Raw genomic sequence first — 18,764 nt, 5'->3', positions numbered from 1 at the left:
AGACATTATTTCTTTGGGAAAAGCTTAATATACCAGTTAGTCCTGTCAGCAGCACATTACACACATCACCACCAAATAGCAGCGATTGGTTAAATAATAAAAAGTACCCGCCTACCGTCAAGCGCACGAAATCTAAGGTCAGGTCAGATGGTTTGTACGAAGTGAAACGAAGTAAAACCGGCTGATGCATCAGGCTACAACAGTAACAGTACAACTAGGTGACACCATGAGGCAAAGTTAGAGGTCAGATCTGTGGAGAGGCAACCCCAATCATAGTAAGAGCACTTTTGATGAAAGTTTTTGAGCAATAGAAACAAATATAATTGTAAAAAGTAGACATGTTTAATGTGTAATAAGCTTGTAATGTGTAACATTACAAGCAAAGCAATAACATCGATCATAGAGACAAGCAGGTGACAAAACTATAGAAAAGTTACATTGTGCACTTAGACTTATTATAATTATTTCAAGTCATATTTCCAGTTTTTGAATGTGAGAGAAGGTTTGATGAAAAGTACAACTGACATAAAAATGTGTGAAATAATAATAAAAACTCCCTAAATACCTTATGACACTTTCTTTGCGTTTAAATGTGAGATGTATTGGAGAGGGACTTTCAGGCTCATATAATAAATAAAAGTGACCTCATATAATTTTACCCTACAGTGATTACACCCATCGCCACTCAGCGGTCTCTCCAAAGGCATGATGGGTAAACAGACCAGCACTCAAGGTTTAATTCAGAGTCCTTGTAGCAGCAGCACAAACAAAACAATCCTTCATGGTGCCAGGTCATCTGTCACAGAGGACTTCTTTGAATCCACTGATCAATGACAAGGGTAGAATGACAAATAGGAAACACAAGTTATTGTTGTATAGATAGTAGCAGACTTTGTAGTAATTATTTTTAAATATATTTCACTCAGGTATTTTTTTTTTATAATTTAACATTTATTTAAAGGGCTCATATTATACTATTTTCTGATCTACAGTATAATGTTATTTCTTCATCAAAAACATATCTGTAGTTGTGTTTTGTTTCATTTACACATGTTTAACTCACAAATCCTGCATATTTAGGCTCAGTTCTTCTCTCAAACAGACTACACATGTATATCTATACTTTGTTTCATTCGTACATGTTAAAGTAATAGTGCTGGGTATCATTAAGAAGTTGCTGATACGAAACATATCTTGATACCGTGCACTTTCGATTCGATACAATATATTTCAAATCAATTCGATACAGTTCACCACTACCTGTGCAGAAGTTCATATGAAACACATCAAAACAGTGAAAATATCAAATGTGTTGCATAAATGAGTTTCTTTCCTCTGATCAAGCAACAAAACTGTAGCTCTGTAACAAAATAATTTGGTAAAATATGCCAAAAAATACTCTTGGTGATATATATACATCAGCCCATGATATCGATACTGCATCATCACATTAAATGATACGATATATCGATATTTTGATATTTTTGCACAGCCCTAATAAGTAAACCTTTATTATCAGTCTGTCTACATCTCCAAAGCTCAGAATGCTCTGTTCCACCTCATGATGTCATCTGGTAAAATATAAATTGCTCTGCTTTGTTTTTAAACTCAATATACCTTAACTAGAATAATTTCTAGTCTCAGCTGAACAAATCTGACATGACATCACAAGGTGGATCAGAGCATTTTGAGCTTTGAAGATGCAGACAGACTAATAATAAGGTGTTACTCAAACATGTGTGGATAAAACAAAATATAACTCCAGGTATGTTTTTGAGGTCCCATTGAGATTCAGAGATCTCATTTTCAAAGGAGTCCTCCCCAACAGGCATCAACAACAGCCACACAAAAAATATTTAATATACCAATTATGACATTTCCTATAAGCAGGTGTAATTTTTAAGACAGTGATCAGTATTTACTTACTTACTAGTTGTAGTAAGTAATTTGGCATTTCATAACAATTTGTGGCAGCTATTTCACCAATTGGGTTTAATATTTTAAGAGATGCAATCAGTCATGTTCATGTTCTACACTATAACAAAATAATTTTCATTGCCAAGACTTTTTTGATGTATACATTCCCCGTTTTTTCTAGTCTGTACTGTAGTAGTGGTAGTAGTAGTAGTAGTAGTAGTAGTAGTAGTAGTAAATTCTACATTGTAAGTACATTGTAAGGCAGTTATTTCAGTTTTCCACTGCTTTGTGGAACAATGTCACTATCACTAAGCATTCTCCTTTTTACCAGAAAGTTGCAGGATCAAATCTCGTGCAACTTGAGATGCAAATTCATTCACTGTCCATTACTCACTCCAGTTAGATGTAGCTGGCTGTGATGGGAAGGGCATCTGAAGTAAAAATCTTCCAAATCACCATGCTGAATAAATAAATAACGGTTGTAGTTCAGTTTCATTTTGCATAGTGTTGACGCCAAAGTGAATAAGTCTCCATTCACTTCGATGTAAATCAGATTTTATATGCTGGGTATTTTTGGCCATTTAACACTTTACTTTAAAGGTGCACTGTGGAGGCTTCGTCAAATGATTTTCTTTATGGAGATGTTATTGCTTTGTCTGAAATGTTTCCCAGTATGGCATTAAACCTTTCTATCTTCATGGTGACCAAACCAGATCAAGTTACAGGTCAGATCTGTGGAGAAGCAACTCCGGTCACAGTCAGAATGCCTGTTTTTCTAGATGTTTTTTAGCAACCAAACCACCTGTAATTCAGTAAATGTACGATTGAGCTGTTTAATGTCATATTGTGATACATCTAAGCAGAGTAATGACATATCCATAAAAACAAGAAGGTGGTGGATCCTCAACCGAAAATTTACACAGTGTACCTTTAAGATTGTATGGTAAGAAAATTACATTACTTTTGTAGCCTCTGCTCAATACTTTCTCATTGCCTTTCAGTTTAGTTCAGGAAGTTGCAAAGTGTTTAGTTCACATACTAAAATCCACTAAGATCTTGTTTGTCTCTCCATCCATTTCTATCAGTCTTGCTTTATCTGTTGAATCTCTGTTTTTCAGCAACATGACTTCTTCTCTTGCGCTGTGTAGGAGGGTAATCCAATGTCTATAGGTTTGGAGTTGGTCCTGAGCAGAGAATGAGGCATGATCATCCCGTCCCCATGCTGGACATTCAGGCCATTGCGGGACATCAGCTCTCTGGCTATCATCATGAAGGCTTCGTCTACATTCTGGCTCTCCTTTAAAGAAAAAACAGGGAAAAGGCAGAGATTAAATTTGTTTTGAGAGAGGAAGAAAGATGAATAGTTGAATTTAAAATGACAGGGTTTATACATTTGGTTTTGCTACGCGTTTGTGCTAGATATAGGTACTAGATATAGGGACAGAGCAATTTTCTCAGTGAAATGTTTATGGTAACGTAGGGTTTATAAGTATCAAAGTTGAAGTTACCTCATAGTTAAGAGGTAGATATTATTGTCACAGTAATAAAATTTCAAACTTGATGTGCAAAAGGCTCGATACTCAATACCAATTTCAACACCACAATGGTAATAAAAGAACACTAAATAAACAATAGAATGCATTTTGGAACTAAAGGTAGTTTCTTAGGTCTTACAATAATTCTGAAATACAAAAAAAAAAACATTTCTAAAATTATTCTAGTCTATATGTAGTTTTGATTCTTCATTTCTTGTTTTTTTGTTTTCTTTTGTTTTAGTTTTTTGTTTTTATCAGTTCAGTATCTAGGATGTATTGATTTTTTTGAAAACCCTAATAGATAGATAAATAGATAGATAGATTAATGGATTATAATATAATTTAATCAGAGTCATAATTAGTTACAAAGCTCTTTATAAAGCACAGGTGATTTCTCATTTACATTTTCAAGCCAAATAGCCAATCATCAACAAAAATGTGTATATTATTATAAAACTACAGGTATTTTTTAAAATCATTGTTATGCATTTTACTATTTTACCTTTGCAGAGGTCTCTAAAGCTGCTAATAATCCTTTGTCTTTTGCCAGAGCACAAGCCTCTTGAAACCGGACCTGTCTCTCCTCCTCCAGGTCACATTTGTTTCCTAAAGTGGAAATGAAATTCACCAAAGATAATGAAACTCAAATACCCCTGTTTGAACTGTGGAAATGTCATTAATAATGAATGAGAGATGGCTTTATAACAGTAACATCATACCACAAATTCCACATAATTACATTTTAATTTGAAAAGTACCAAACAAAACAATTAAAGCTTCTAACAACAGCATAATAATCTACATGTTAAATACAGCAAATCGTCACACCTTGCAGTTAAACAGATCATGTATTTAATGACAGGGCAAAACAGTAGTTATCTTGGAATGTTAAATAACTTCACACACAATTTGCCAAATATATTCTATATAAAGTGTCTACGCAACTTTATCTATCTTGTTAGATATGTCCAACAAGCAATGGCTTTTGACTATCTTGGGCACCCTCACCAATGGTCTCCTATTGAATTACTTACATACTATAACTGGACCAGATCTTGGAGTTCAAATCTCAACATTTATTATAACTTTATGAATTATTCTTCACAATAATTAGTACTAATTGATTATAATAATGTGCATTGTGCCGTGCAATGTAGGACTACTTAAAGGTTCTAGTCAGTTCTAATGTAGTGTTCTCCTTAAAAATAAACCTGGAGTTGTGTTTTGTTTCATTCACACATGTTTGAATAAGCCTTTATTATTAGTCTGTCTACATCTCCCATGCTCAAAACGCTCTGTTCCACCTTGTGATGTCATGTAGTGGTGGTTTTCAACAGCTACGTTTCACCTTTTGTTCAGTAAAGATTGGCAGTTCTAGAGCTGAAATTATCCAGATGATTCCAGTGAATGTGTATGGAGTTTAAAAACACAGTGGAGCACTTCCTGTATTACCTCATGACATCAGATGGAAGAGAGCTTTTTCGAGAGCTTGTTTGAGGGAAGAACTCAACCTAAATTTGCAGAATTTGTGTTATAAACATGTGTGAATGAAACAAAACAAAAGTGCAGGTATGTTTTTTATGAGAAAACAACATCATAACAAATTAGACAATAGTGTAACATGGGCCCCTTGAAAACTTGTGACATATTGTAGCTGACTATTCCTGCTGTTTGAGTTATAAGCTATGATGTCCAGGATGGGCTAGCATAAGTGTATGTTTATTAAATTATGTTAAACTGTCTTGAACAAAAAATAATAAAAATTTAAAATTAAATAAACAAAATGCATACATCGTACTGCTTCCTTCAATGCACTTCTGGTTAGATACAAAACTGCATTTGGTTGTACCAGAGGTGGGACCAAGTCGTCATTTTGCAAGTCTTTGACCTCAAGTCCGAGTCAAGTCTCAACTCAAAGACAGGCAAGTCCAAGTCAAGTTTAGAGTCACTGACCAGTAAGTCCAAGTCAAGTCCAAGTCATCTGCTTTGAGCTTTCAAGTCATTTTAAGTCTTTAAACCAAAGATTTTTGCAATTTATATGACTTTTAACATAAATTGTACTTATAAAGTCATAGTATATTTATATATGAGTATTTATAGAGTATGTAAGAGTTGTAGAAATTGAAATATTTTCTTTTTAAGTGTCTTGACAAGATCTTAGTGAAGATCTTATTTCGTTCTGTTCTGACGAATAGAACAAATTCAGATTTAAAAGTGCTTCTCAAGTCTTCTCAAATCACAGACCTCCAGTAAGAGTCAAGTCCCAAGTCTTAGTCCATTTTTATCAAGTCAAGTCTCAAGTCCTAAAAATAGTGACTCAAGTCCGACTCAAGTCCAAGTCACGACTTGCAAGTCCCCACCTCTGGGTTGTACTGGATAAGTCTGGCAATAAAGTCTAATCTTATCTTATACTGATTATGGTTTGTGAGGAAGGAGGTTAGCCTATGATAATGTATATTCATAGGAAGCCAAAATTCACCTATTAGCGCCATGACAACGTTGGCTGCTCCGTACAGCTCCACCTCTTTGATCCAGTGCTGCACAGACTCAAAAGTCCCTCTCCGCGTGATGTCGTAGGCGATCAAAGCAGCGTGCGCACTACGATAATAACTCTGAGTGATGGTCCTGAACCTCTCCTGACCTGCGGTATCCCAAACCTGCATCTGGAGAGAGGGAGGAAGAAATTACAACATCATAATTGTGCTAGTAAATGTTGATACTTTGCAGTGACTGGGGGTGTGCTATATATCTCTAATGGTGGAATGTGGAAAGTGTTAACATGGTGACACATTGCGCACATTTGCAAATACAGCCAAATAAGTTTTAAGATAGTCAGAAAACTCAAGAAAAAATACAAAATGGATTTAAACAGTAGTTTTCCAGGAGCCTGTGATCAATATGAGCGTTCGTGATCCTCTTTAAAGGGACAGTCTGAAATTTTGGACATAAGACCTAATTTTCTAGTAAGCCAGAGTGTTGGAGACGTGTGGAGACACTTTTTTAAAATATTCCATCCAGTCCTTGTATTTGCAGAGGTTGCTGGTGCTAGGTTAGTGCATGTCAATGGCCATAGTTATCCTGCCACTAAAAACAGTCTTACCCACTCCACAAAACAAGAAAATCTATTATTACGCCAGAGTGTCGATGTAAATGTCTGTGTTGATAGACCAATGTTTGAAATAAAACTAACCTTGCATCGCGTGAATCGTCAAATGTTGAGGGACTATTTTCTCAGCAGCAGTGAAATTTTACTTTGCTGGTAAGATAGGTGCTAGGTGATATCAGTCCGCCGCTGCCAAGCTTTCTATCAGGAAATACAACTCGCTGCTGCTGCTCAGACATAAATCCTTCAAATGCAAGGATGGTTTTACTTCTAAAATTATTCTATCATCACAGACATTCACATCGACAGTCTGGCGTTTTAATAGATTTGCTTCAGGTGCTTTGTGGAGTGGGTGAGACTGTTTTTAGTGGCAGGCTAACTATGGCCATTGACATGCACTAGCCTAGCACCAGCAGCCTCTGCCAATAAGAGGACTGGATGGAATATTTTTAAAAAGTGTCTCCACACGTCTCCAACACTCTGGCTAACTAGGAAATGAGGTCCTATATCCCAAATTCCAGACTGTCCCTTTAAGTGTTTGATTTTCGACATAAAAGGTGAAAGTCACGAACTGAAACACTGTTGGCTAATGCTAGCTGGCTTGCAACTGTAATTAACTGTAATGTTACGTGAGAGGAACTTGTTTGACAGCACAAATCAGCTCACCCGTTGTAATTCCAACTAATTCATTTCTTCATGGTCAGATTGTGTTAAAATAAAGCTCAGATTAGAGTCTAACAAAGCCGCAGACAGAGCATGCCTACAGTTAGCATCACACCCCCAGGGAATGTTTATGACATCAGCTGCAAAGTATCAATGAAAAAAAAGCAACATTTGTGGGTTATGGTACTCAAAAGTTGTGCTGGTTTTGAGTTGACCCAGTTTATGCATGCTTAATCTGGTAAAGACCTAGTTTAGTCCCTCCGTTCATCTTTAATCAGAGCTGTAACTGAGGAGTCAAACAGAAGTGATAGTATTTTTTGTTGATAAAAAACTGTTGCACAGAAACTAGTTACTGTGTCATGTTTGTACTTTTTGTAGAAAAAAAAAGACACAGATAGAATACAGATTACAGAAAAAGGGTTTGAAAGCATGTAGCATATTACTCTGATAGTCTGCTAGTGGTGTGCAAAAATATTGAAAAATAAATATTGTTTAATGTGATGATACAGTATCAATATCATGGTCTGCTGTATCGATATATCACCAATAGTGTTTTTTAATATATTTTACTAAATTATTTTGTTACAGCGCTACAGTTTTGTTGCTTGTTGCAACACATTTGACATTTTAACTGTTTTGATGATTAAAATGTTTGTGTTTCATATTAACTTTGCACAAGAAATTATTTAAGAAAGACTTTTAATATCATAGCCATCATTTATACATTATTTTTTATTGAACTGTATTGAATCAATTTGAAATATATCGTATTGAATCGAAAGTGCACTGTATTGTGATATGTATCTTATCATGGCCTGTGTATCGAGGTATGTATCGTATCGGCAACTTCGTAATGATACCCAGCCCTACAGTCTGCATACACTCCTTTTATTTGTGCAGTGAAATAAAAGAAAATCAATTGTGCACATGTGGAAAATTGTAAGATTTTTGTGTTTACATTAAACTCAGAAAAAAACCCAGAGTTAAGTGCAGGTAAATTACATCTAGTCCAATGAAAGCAAAACTATAAACTAAATAATACAAATAAATAAAACATTGTTAGGTCAAAAATGTGAATATAACTGCAGAATTTTAAGAATGTTGGGCCCAATCGTGTTCTATCTTGTTTCATCTTGTGGAAAATGTGTTTTGTCTCACCCATAATTTCAATAATTGGGGATAATCACAATTAATTACTCTAACAATTGCTGCAGCCTTAAATCCAGGAGCACTCTCTCTGTGGGAATATGTATGCTGAACTGTACAGTTCTATGTGGATCTCTGTTGGGAGACGTCCCAAAGCAACAACACGTTCCCATGTTAACAGCTCTCACAGGAACAGACTCACAAGCTTGTTTAGCTATACCACAAAAAAACTGATCAATCAGAACTAGTAAGAGACCACATGACAATAAAATGTAAGTATTTATTTAAGTGCTTTGTGGCATCAAAACTGGAATTGAGCTTTCTCTTAATACCCTATCAAAACTCCATTTCAACATTTAGTATTGTAACACTACTCTCCACCATTGCACTAAACAATGTCTGATTGTCTGACCTCTCCACTGATGCAATCTTCCATCTTACAGTACGCTTCACTTGTATTGTAGGAGATAATGGGAGAAAGCTTTTGTCCTGAGGCGATCTAACTAGTTTTTCTGCACACAAGACAATGAAGTGACAGCATCAGCAGTTATCAAATGTTGTGTTTGCTCTCTTTTACTTACTCTTCCTCGTCACAGACAGGTTTCTTGGAGAAACTATGGGGACCCTTATTTTACTACCTGCTTATTAGATACAGGTCTACATTCAGATACAATTCAACATTCATGCAATACTCCAATCAATCAGTCTTTTTGTTTTTATATTTACTACGGATGTAACAATATCCGAAATATCATGATGTCGTATCGTCAAAAGTCTGACAATAATACCATGGGCTGTCACAATATATCGAATCACAAGTTTCTTATAAACATAGGGAACTACATATCCCATGATTCATTTCAGCACAGACAACATAAAGTTATGTTTTTTACTTGAATTCTTGGAATTATGACAGTAAAAGTTCACACCAAGAGTATTTTAAAAGCAAAAAAGTGCCCTATCTACCAAAATATCACAGTAAATATTGTACCGTGAGATGCATATCGTCAAAATATCGTATCAAGAGATTTGGATATCGTTACATCCCTAATATTTACTGTGATGTGTGAGCTAATGTGTCCAAATATTTCTCTTGTGGATTAGTAAAGTTTGTCTAAGTCTAAGTCTTAGACAGGGCATGGTGGCTGGGTGGCTAGCACGGGCGTTTCTGTGTGGAGTTTGCATGTTCTCCTCATGTCTGGGTGGCTTTGTTCTGGACAAACCGGTTTCCACCATCAACCCAAAACATGCACCATAGATAAAATCCTCCAACTAAGGCAGTCCTGACCAAGCCTAACAACAAGATCATGGAGATGGGTCCCCGGACGTCCCATGTGTTGCCCACTGCACCAGAAAGGATGGGTGAAATGCAGAGGACAATTTCCCTACAGGGATAATAGAAAGTACTACAGATATTACTATATATTAATTACAGCATTTAATCAAGTTGAGAAAACTATCAACACTTGGGTACACTTGATGTACTGTATTATCTGACTCCTTTTATTACTTTTACTAGTACCTGTATCAAATGCCTGATCAACCAAAACAACACACAATACTGTAATAAAGTAGGAGGAGTTACCTCGCCTGGCCTCACTTCTGCTGGCCCATTTTTGTCCTTACAACACGTCAGCTTTGAAGACAAAACAACACACACCTGCCTAAACTAATAACAGGCGCAGTAATGAGGGAATAGTCACATAAACTTTACCTGTGATATGAGCTATATTCTGCTCTTTTTGGTGTTTTATTTTTTGACAACATTTAGGCTACTTTTCCATAACAGCAGGAGCAGGGGAGAAAAAACATTACCGAGTTTATTTCTGACTTGACAAAAGCCATGGAAACCTGAGTAACCTGTATCTCTGGGCCTTCCTGAGACAAACCTGTTTCTCTTGTTGTGACTCTAACTGACACACTAACCAAAGGACACATCACTGTAGCCTCCATCACAAACATGTTCTGCTATGGACTCAATAAAACAGCTTCATGTTTACTTTTCATATAGCTGTCATCAATGCAAAACAGGCGAACATAGCATCCTCCTTGTGACTTCCCATAAAATAACAGTTTTGGGTCTCAAAGCCTAGATAGGTAATGTTGCTCTATATAAGTCTGATGTATTATTATTATTATTATTATTATTATGAGAGATGAGTGCGATTGGGTATTGGGTTTTGTGCAGCTTTTCACTATTTGTACTAGTAGTACCCTTATTACAAACTTGAACTTTGTCTAATGGATTATTTTTGACACTAATCACATTTTTATATACAGTAACACTTTTCCATCATCAAGGCAAAGTTCTTCACACTACGGAAGAACACACTCACTCATTCATTCATACAACAGTGTACTCAAGACACTGGGGGCGAGGGGTGTTAAGTGTCTTGCCCAAGGACACAATGACAGCATTCATCTGTGGGAGCTGGAATCACAACGCCAACCTGTGGATCTGACCGCTTTTCAAAGGATGTTTACTCGTGTGTCGACAGTGGGATGCAGTCATGTTGGATAAAAGGTTTGGCTAATCTGCGCCTACTTAATAATGATTAACTTTGCATTGATTTGAACAACGCAGTAATTGTAACAAAATTTAAGTGTGATTATGGATATTATTACAAAGTTATTTATCACAGAACCCAGACACATTTGTCACTGTTGTATTGAGACTGATCCATACTCTAAAATCTGTTAACTCTAAATCAGGAAACATGGTTAATACTTAATATGAAACAGGGCGGTAAAGCAGAAATGCACTAATCCCTTATAATTATGTTAGTAGTTCCCATGTTTTGTTTTAGTGTATAATTAGAATGCTGGTAGGCTACTGTGTGAGTAATGCAAAATGTGTTTGATGTGACCTTTTTATAGTTCTTGTGTATGTTTAACCAGACCAGTTATACCAAAACTGGTATTCTGAGTTTACAGATCAACTTCATTCCTCAAATCTCAAATAATTTTTTTTCCAAGAAGTTTTGCCACTACTCCATGTAATAATAAAATAACAGCTTGCTTGGGTTTACTTTCTCAGTTTGTGGCTTTTCAACCTTCTCTTTGCTTGCAACAATAAGCACTTTTATCCCAGATCTAAATGCCACCAGACAAAGTAATATCAACTTACCTTGACTCTTTTCCCTTCCATATCCAGTGTTCGTACTGTGAAGTCCACCCCTATGGTGTTTTGTTGTCTTTCTGAAAATACTCCTGATTTGAAGTTTTGCACCACGCACGTTTTGCCCACATTTGAGTCTCCAATAAGGATTATTTTAAAGAGAAAATCAAAAGTGTCATCGTGCTCTGGTCCAGGGGTCTGCTGCATCCTGGAGGTAGCAGTTTTGGCAAAGGAGGATATCAAATCTTTTCCTTCAAGAATGCCACATAAGAAAATAAATAAATATACAGTCCTTGCTCGTGGCTTTGTCTAATTCCAATTTTGCACGACCTAGTAATCAAGTCACCAAACTGGACGTGGTAGGTAAATGTTGAGTAAACATAAGCCAGTTACTCAGGTTTGATCGCGTGCTTTCAATAAAATAAAATAAAAATAACGTCAAATAGAAGTTATAAAAAACATTTTCAGCATCAATAGCATCCTCCTGGGCACATGCTGGCACCCAGATTTTCCAATAAGGTAGATCTACAGCAAAATTATAACCAAGTCCACGCCAATATCTTGAAATAAGTTGCTTCTTCTTCCGCCTCTGTCTTTATAAGCCTGTCTCTTTGCCGGTTTCTATAGACGTTGTTTATAATCCAATCCTCCCCCTCCTTGGTTTCAATAGCGCGCAATAGGTTCCCCCCTGATCGGTCGTTTCACTCTCACTCACTTCCCTTTCACCTGGCACCTGTTTTGAGGAGAGCAGCCCCGCCCTAAAGCCCGAGGAATGCTGGGAAGTGTAGTCCTTAGCGGCTAGTTGGACGTTTTCTTTGACGTCTTGACTTGGGCAAACAACTCGGCAAGCCTACAGTCAGATCAGGCCAGTAGTCCTAGTCCACGCAAACATTGTTTTTAATTTGAATAAAAAGGCTTGGCAGGCGTTTAGCACAAGTAATAGGGACATTAGCTCAGGAAATAGGCTAAGTGAAATTAATAGCTTAGCACATAATAGCACATCTGAAGCCAAATTAAAAAAAGAATTTGCGCCTAATAAAAATCACATTTCACTTATAAATAATTAACGTTTGCAAATCTCAACATTCATAACATAAGAGAAAAACATTACAATCATTACAATGTAAAAATCGTGAACGTCACTGTGAAACCTGTAATTTCCCATCTTCCCCGCTGCCCCTGAACGCCTCGGAGGCTGCTGATCGCTCCGCGCATCCTCGCCATGATTCGTCCTGCGCTCTGCCCCTGTGTGGATCTGGATACATAGATGTCCTTACAGCTATCACCACACGTCTGGAGCCTCCTCATTCTGGTTGTTGTTGTTGTATTATTTCTGCACACATTACGGCGCTTTGCAGAGAAGACGGACGCGGCAGCATGCAGCACAGCGCCGTGGTCGTGGTTGCGGACAAAACCAGCCTCAAAAGGCCGTTTATCTTCGCAAATGCTGTCAATATGGTAGGTTGGATTCATTTGACTTAACCTGGAAACACTGGACAGATGCAGGCCTGCGTGTTTTCCACGTCTGTGCAATTTACATTATTAAAAATATCTTAATGTTTAAATTGTGCTATAATAACGCACACATTCGTACTCATTACGCACTGGCAAACCACCGTGCCATATAATGTTAGCACACAAGATGTCTAGAAAGCAGTATAACATCAGCGTGTAACTAGAAAGCAGCAATATAAAAAGAAATCCCAATGTGGAAGTCTGTCTAAAGCTAATAAAAGCCCAGACTATGTACTCAATCCTGCAATTTCTTCCTGAAGCGACCACTCAAACAAGGCTATGTAATATTTATAATCCCCCTGGACCACAGTGTGCCCACAGCCACATGCAGTGCAGCTCTAGCGTTAGCCTCGAGGTGGTTTTAGCTCAATCCGCTCATATTACTGTTGTTAGACTACTTTTTTTCAAACCTAAGATTCATATCAGCAACAGTATTTCATGGTGGACATTAGTTATGAGTATTGTATGTAAGCCATGGATTTCCCATAGATTTGCTGACTACCTAAAATTCACTTATTTTGAGTTCTTATGTGAATTATTTAACTGTATTGTATTTAAAATATATGTGTTTATTTTCCATCTTAGGCATTGTGCTTCTTTATGCTGACAACCACAGTGGCTTGGCACAAAGATGTAATACAAGCTGGTCAGGTGAGTAGTCCTCCTCCTGTCTATCACTATAATGTACAGTGGGTAGATGTTGTTACTGATACACTATTTAAATGGACAAGAGACACAGACATGCAGTGGACAAACTGGACCTACGAACATTATGATTACAGATTTTATATTAAGTGAAGCTGGCATGCTTGTTTACTGTAACTTAATATAGCAACTTGATTTAATTTAATGGCTATTTGTAGTCTTGGATTCAGTCTGTCCATAGTGACCCTCATTATTGGAATGCCAATTCTGTGCAACGACCTAATTACAAATATATATTTCAAATAATGATACTTAAGGTGCACTATGTAACTTCTCTGGTGGATGGTCCTTCACCTGTTTATCTCCATGGAAATGTATGTTCAGCCTGATTCATCAGCCGGTTTCACTTCGTGGAAACCGTCTGACTTCGCAGTACTTTTTTAAAAATTTAACCAATCGCTGCTATTTGGTTTTGACGTATGTAATGCGCCAAAACACTCAGTGGTGTCCAAGTAATTGCCAGCACAACAGCAAACAAAGCAGAGAGTGAACATGTTTGTCCGCGATCATTGTTGTTTCTGAGAGATGAACCCACAAATTAAAGGTGCAATAAAAAATGCATAGTTTGTATTTGACAAAGGAGAGGAGGATAGCGTATGTAGTCTGATATTGCAGCTCGAGTTGGTTCAGCTGTTCGTTGATTGGCCGGTGCGCGGTCTGCAATTTCCCGGGTTCTTGCAAACAATCTTGTGTATTCCGATTCCTTACCTAGTCGCTGGAGAAAAATGAAATTGAGAGGAGGCACTAGGTGGTGCCAGCCTGGCTAATGTATGTTACTGCTTTGCCTGAAATGTTTCACAGTGTGGTATTCAACATATCTGTCTCCATGGAGATAAGTAGGTCAACTCAGCTTCGTAGAGTGACCCCGCTCACTATAAGAAAGCATGTCAAACCAATAAGAAACACCTGAAATTGAATACATGCAAGACAGGTAAGTTTAATGCCATACTGAGGAACATTTCTAGCAAGGACATCTCTTTAAAGACAAGCACTCTGTCACTTTGTCACTACTGAATACAGTATTGGTAGGTCGCTAGTTTGTGTTTACTACTTTTTGATGTAATTGGACAATGGATATTGTTTATATATCATCAATGTATTTATAATTTCACTATGATCTGGTCACTTTTCTGATTAAAAAACGCAAATATGATGCCCTTAAAGGTCATTGTGAACTGTTGCCGCCTTGACTAAAATACAAACCAAAACACTGCATCAGCATCTGTTTAACATTTAGCAAAAGGTCATAGATTAAAATATGCATCTTATAACATGTTAACCTTTTAGTATGATCTTTAGTATGACCCGTTCATTAGCTTTGTATTTAGCTTGGGACTTTGTGTTTTATGTGTTTTATGCTATGTTACTCTTTAATATTGAATGATAATGTCAAGTTTCCAGGATAGGTCTAACACAATAATTACTTTTATTACAGGATAATCCACTTATCGTTTAATAAATTGTATTCTAACATTATCTTTGGCCTCAGTATTCAATGTGTGCAATGTGTTTTCTTCACTACTGAGGAACTATGTCTTAATTTCTGTAGTACATTAACATGTGAGCTGTAGCAGGTTGAATAATTAACATATCTATGACTCATTCTAGATACTAACTAAGTAACTTCTCAAGAGTTTCATCTGGCTGTTTATCTAGGGCTGCTCAAATCTTTCTTTGATACATCATTTAGAAAGGGGTTTACTGGGATTGTTTGCCTTAGGGCTACTGTGTCAGTGTCTTAAAGTAGTTTTATGTTATTTTTACTGTAGCAATTGCATCTCAAATTTTGCTACTACAGTTACTTAGGTAGTAGAATTTCCTTTGCAATATCCATGAAGTTAAAACTTCTATAAACATGATCTGAAATACATAAAGATGAATTTTTTTTATTAGTTTAAAGCGTCCACATTACGTTGTTTGTGATCTATGTTATAATGTTTTCCTCATCACAAACATACCTGGAGTTTTGTTTTGTTTCATTCACACGTTAAATACACAAACCCTGCATATTTAAGCTATACTTCTCAAACAGAAAACACACTGTTCCACTTTGTGATGTCATGTGGCAATACAGAAAGAGCTCCACTGTGGTTTTAAACTCTATACAGCTTCACTAGAATCATTTGGATGATTTCAGCTCTGGAACTGCCAATCATTGCTGCTAACTTGCAATCTACCACTACATGACATCACAAGGTGGAACAGAGCAGAGCATTTTGAGCTTTGGAGATGTAGACAGACTAATAATAAAGAGTTGCTCAAAAGTGTGAATGAAAACACAGCTCCAGGTATGTTTTTATGAGGTAACAACATTATAACATGTAAAACTTTGCATAATATAGTACCTTTAACAGTTAACTTTTCAGTCTTCTCTCAAGTTTTTCCCTTGACTTGTTTAAAATGTGCACTATAATCCTAATTTTAAAATGAAAATTGCAATCTATTCTAACCACAGAACTAATACTAAAAATTAAAACTGTCATTAGATATTCTCCCATAACCTCGCAGCTCTACAATCCACTGTCAAGTAAAGCAGCCATCCTCACTTCTCCTAACACATGCCCAGTATAGTATAATTGTATACTGAAAAGAAGCCATGTCTTATTCCGTGGATTCTTGTCAGTATCCAATTATTCGCACTGTAACCATCCAATTAGCACTTTGAAAACCTTTCGTCTAACTGTGGGTCTGTCTTCCTCCACAGTTGGTATCCAGTGCTTCTGTGGTGATCATGTACATTCTGGAGGTGGGCTGCATGCTGCTGTCTCTGCTGGGGGTCCTGGGAGCCTGCTGGGGCAAGAGATGGTGCTTGATACTGGTACAAACTGGATTATACTTGATTATTACAGATAGACATGGAACGATATAGAGATTTGGTGTAGATATTTTGGATTAACGATTGAGTTTCTGAACGACACCTAATTTATTTAAAAATCTGGTCTCTGTGACTAATCCTTGTTTTTGCCTTTTGCAGTTTGCAGCTGGGATGGCAGCTGCAAGTCAGACAATTATTGTCAAAACAGCTTTGAGTTATCAAGAGATCTATGAGGTAAAGTATGGCTATTTTCTCATCTGAATACAATGTATTAAAACACCAGATCTATATTACAACAACAATCACCATAGTTAAGAAATCAAACTATTAAACCATATATGTGCCTAAAAACAAGACATGATAAGATGAAACTTTTTCAGAAAGTGGTGGTTCGAGAAGAGACCAAACTGCTCTCCATGATGCCTCTGAGTGGAACCAACAAAAACAACAGGACTCTGCTCTACAGCATCCAAGCCCATGTGAGACTGATATGTTTAAAATGTCATACAATTTCATAACAAATACTGAAAACAGAACTTGTTTTTGCTCTAGTTCAAATGCTGTGGTCTTGTGGATGGATATAAAGACTGGGGCTCCACTATCCCAGTGTCCTGTAACTGTCAGTACCCAGGCAAATGTGTAGGTATTTTTTAATTAAATATATTTATGATTTGCACATTTCTTCTATTTTTAAATGCTCCCCATTTGTCATTGACCAGATTCGACTACGGGGCAGTGCTACACTCGGCGCTCCTAAGAACGTCTATGTGTATCAAGAGGTAATGACTTATTGATTATGTGTTAAATGACATTGTTGTGCAAAATAACAATTACTAAATACATTTTAATACTTCAGAAATCTGTAATTTATTGCCAAGTGTCCATCTCTTGCTTTGTTTTTGTGTTTTGTCCATAGCCTTGTTTACCAATCTACGTCTCTGCTCTGAAACGAGGATTCACGTTATCAACAGGGATACGGTTTGGCAGTGGAATCTTCTGGGTTTGTGTTCCTTTTATTTTCTCTAATGTATCACATCATGTAAACATGTTAACATATTAAATATTGACCTCTGTATGAACCTTTGTGTCTTTAGGCGGTGCTGATGGTGATGAGTATCCAGCTGATGGTGCAGCTCAAAAGGAAAGAGGACTTCATTGCTTTGCTCCAGTCAAACAGATATGTGCCCGGGGCTTTCTAGGACTCTTTTTAAACACACTGTTAATTATTAGCAAGCTGACCTTTTGCACATTTAACATGTTATGCTGTATGCTAAACCTGGCTAATTCTGCTCCATAAATTACTGATTTTCTACACCTATTATTGCATGCATCGGATTGATTGTAAACTACATGCATATGCTATAACTTCCTGCTTCCTTTTTGCTGTGGAACAGCTTCATCCAATAATACAAACCAAAGTCATTGCCACTCTCTGAACAGTATTATTAACAGTATCAATATTGTTGTGGCACTTTATAAGAATATTTATAGAAATCTTATAACTTCAAGTATTACCTATAAGGGTGAAGTGCTGTTCAGTGTGTACGTGTGTGTTAGTTACACTTTGATTCAGAAGAACAGTAATGCTGCAGTAATGTACAAGGTATAACCTCATAAATCATTAGCTGTCCAGGCACCTGTCTCAAAGGCTGCCCAGTAGTTTTGTATTATACAATGTCATATATGCCCCATAACTTTATTGAAATGATCAAGCTCCTATATATATCCTGCATATTGTATATTTTAACTTCACAGCATTTAAAATGTTTGTTTTCCTTTGGTGAAGTTCAGTGCATTGAACTGATGTAATCTCCTGGCTGCACTTGATAGTCCTCAGTCTAAATGAACAGATACTATTTATAAACACAACATTTCATAATAAGATAATATTATAATATTTTATTATAATATTGTGCACTGAACCATCACCACTAGAAATAAACATTTGAACCTTTATATAATATCCTACAGCAGTGTTTACAGTGTGAGAAATGTATTCATTATAAAGCAATATGCCACTGGGCTCTGACACAGGAATGAGTTACAGCTGAATGTTGAGATGCATTGTTATGCATATTGTATATTTAAAGCACATTTATTGGGGCTTCAGGGTTTTCTGTTTGGTTGCACATTGAGTAGACATCATTTCTTTGAACATAAAGGATTTGTATATATCTATCTGATTTTAAGAGGCCACTGCAGACGGACACTACAGGCATATAACAGTTGGAGAGTTTGACACAGCCA

The 18,764-nt window shown here is 36.6% G+C and overlaps 2 protein-coding genes across 2 annotated transcripts; one reads left to right on the top strand and one right to left on the bottom strand.

Annotated features, from left to right (window-relative positions):
• Positions 1 to 323: 323 nt before the first annotated feature.
• Positions 324 to 12,181, bottom strand: LOC110161708 (ras-related protein Rab-19-like). The gene is made up of 4 exons (XM_020926516.2): positions 11,492 to 12,181; positions 5,932 to 6,115; positions 3,955 to 4,058; positions 324 to 3,214 (listed from the first exon to the last, which is right to left on the bottom strand). Exons 1-4 carry the CDS (start codon positions 11,687 to 11,689, stop codon positions 3,032 to 3,034), a joined length of 669 nt encoding a protein of 222 aa, XP_020782175.1. The 5' UTR covers positions 11,690 to 12,181; the 3' UTR covers positions 324 to 3,031.
• A 678-nt stretch (positions 12,182 to 12,859) lies between these two features.
• LOC110161631 (tetraspanin-8-like) lies at positions 12,860 to 17,789 on the top strand. The gene is made up of 9 exons (XM_020926416.2): positions 12,860 to 12,940; positions 13,583 to 13,648; positions 16,407 to 16,520; positions 16,677 to 16,751; positions 16,898 to 16,996; positions 17,070 to 17,156; positions 17,237 to 17,296; positions 17,434 to 17,517; positions 17,612 to 17,789. The coding sequence occupies exons 1-9, from the start codon at positions 12,860 to 12,862 to the stop codon at positions 17,714 to 17,716; spliced, it is 771 nt and encodes a 256-aa protein (XP_020782075.1). The 3' UTR covers positions 17,717 to 17,789.
• Positions 17,790 to 18,764: the final 975 nt, after the last annotated feature.

The sequence above is a fragment of the Boleophthalmus pectinirostris genome, unplaced genomic scaffold (assembly GCF_026225935.1).
Source record: "Boleophthalmus pectinirostris isolate CB_2022bp ecotype Guang Dong unplaced genomic scaffold, ASM2622593v1 HiC_scaffold_18, whole genome shotgun sequence".
Lineage (NCBI taxonomy): Eukaryota > Metazoa > Chordata > Actinopteri > Gobiiformes > Gobiidae > Boleophthalmus > Boleophthalmus pectinirostris.
This window is presented reverse-complemented; position numbering and strand designations above follow the sequence as displayed.

Excerpts from the sequence above, each read along its gene's own strand:
- LOC110161708 (XM_020926516.2), bottom strand. The coding sequence starts at position 11,689 with ATGCAGCAGACCCCTGGACCAGAGCACGATGACACTTTTGATTTTCTC. Across the intron at positions 6,116-11,491 it reads TGGAAGGGAAAAGAGTCAAG|ATGCAGGTTTGGGATACCGC; the intron begins GTAAGTTGATAT and ends CCCTCTCTCCAG. Across the intron at positions 4,059-5,931 it reads CGTTGTCATGGCGCTAATAG|GAAACAAATGTGACCTGGAG; the intron begins GTGAATTTTGGC and ends TTTCCACTTTAG.
- LOC110161631 (XM_020926416.2), top strand. The coding sequence starts at position 12,860 with ATGCAGCACAGCGCCGTGGTCGTGGTTGCGGACAAAACCAGCCTCAAA. Across the intron at positions 16,752-16,897 it reads GTTATCAAGAGATCTATGAG|AAAGTGGTGGTTCGAGAAGA; the intron begins GTAAAGTATGGC and ends AAACTTTTTCAG. Across the intron at positions 17,297-17,433 it reads ACGTCTATGTGTATCAAGAG|CCTTGTTTACCAATCTACGT; the intron begins GTAATGACTTAT and ends TTTTGTCCATAG.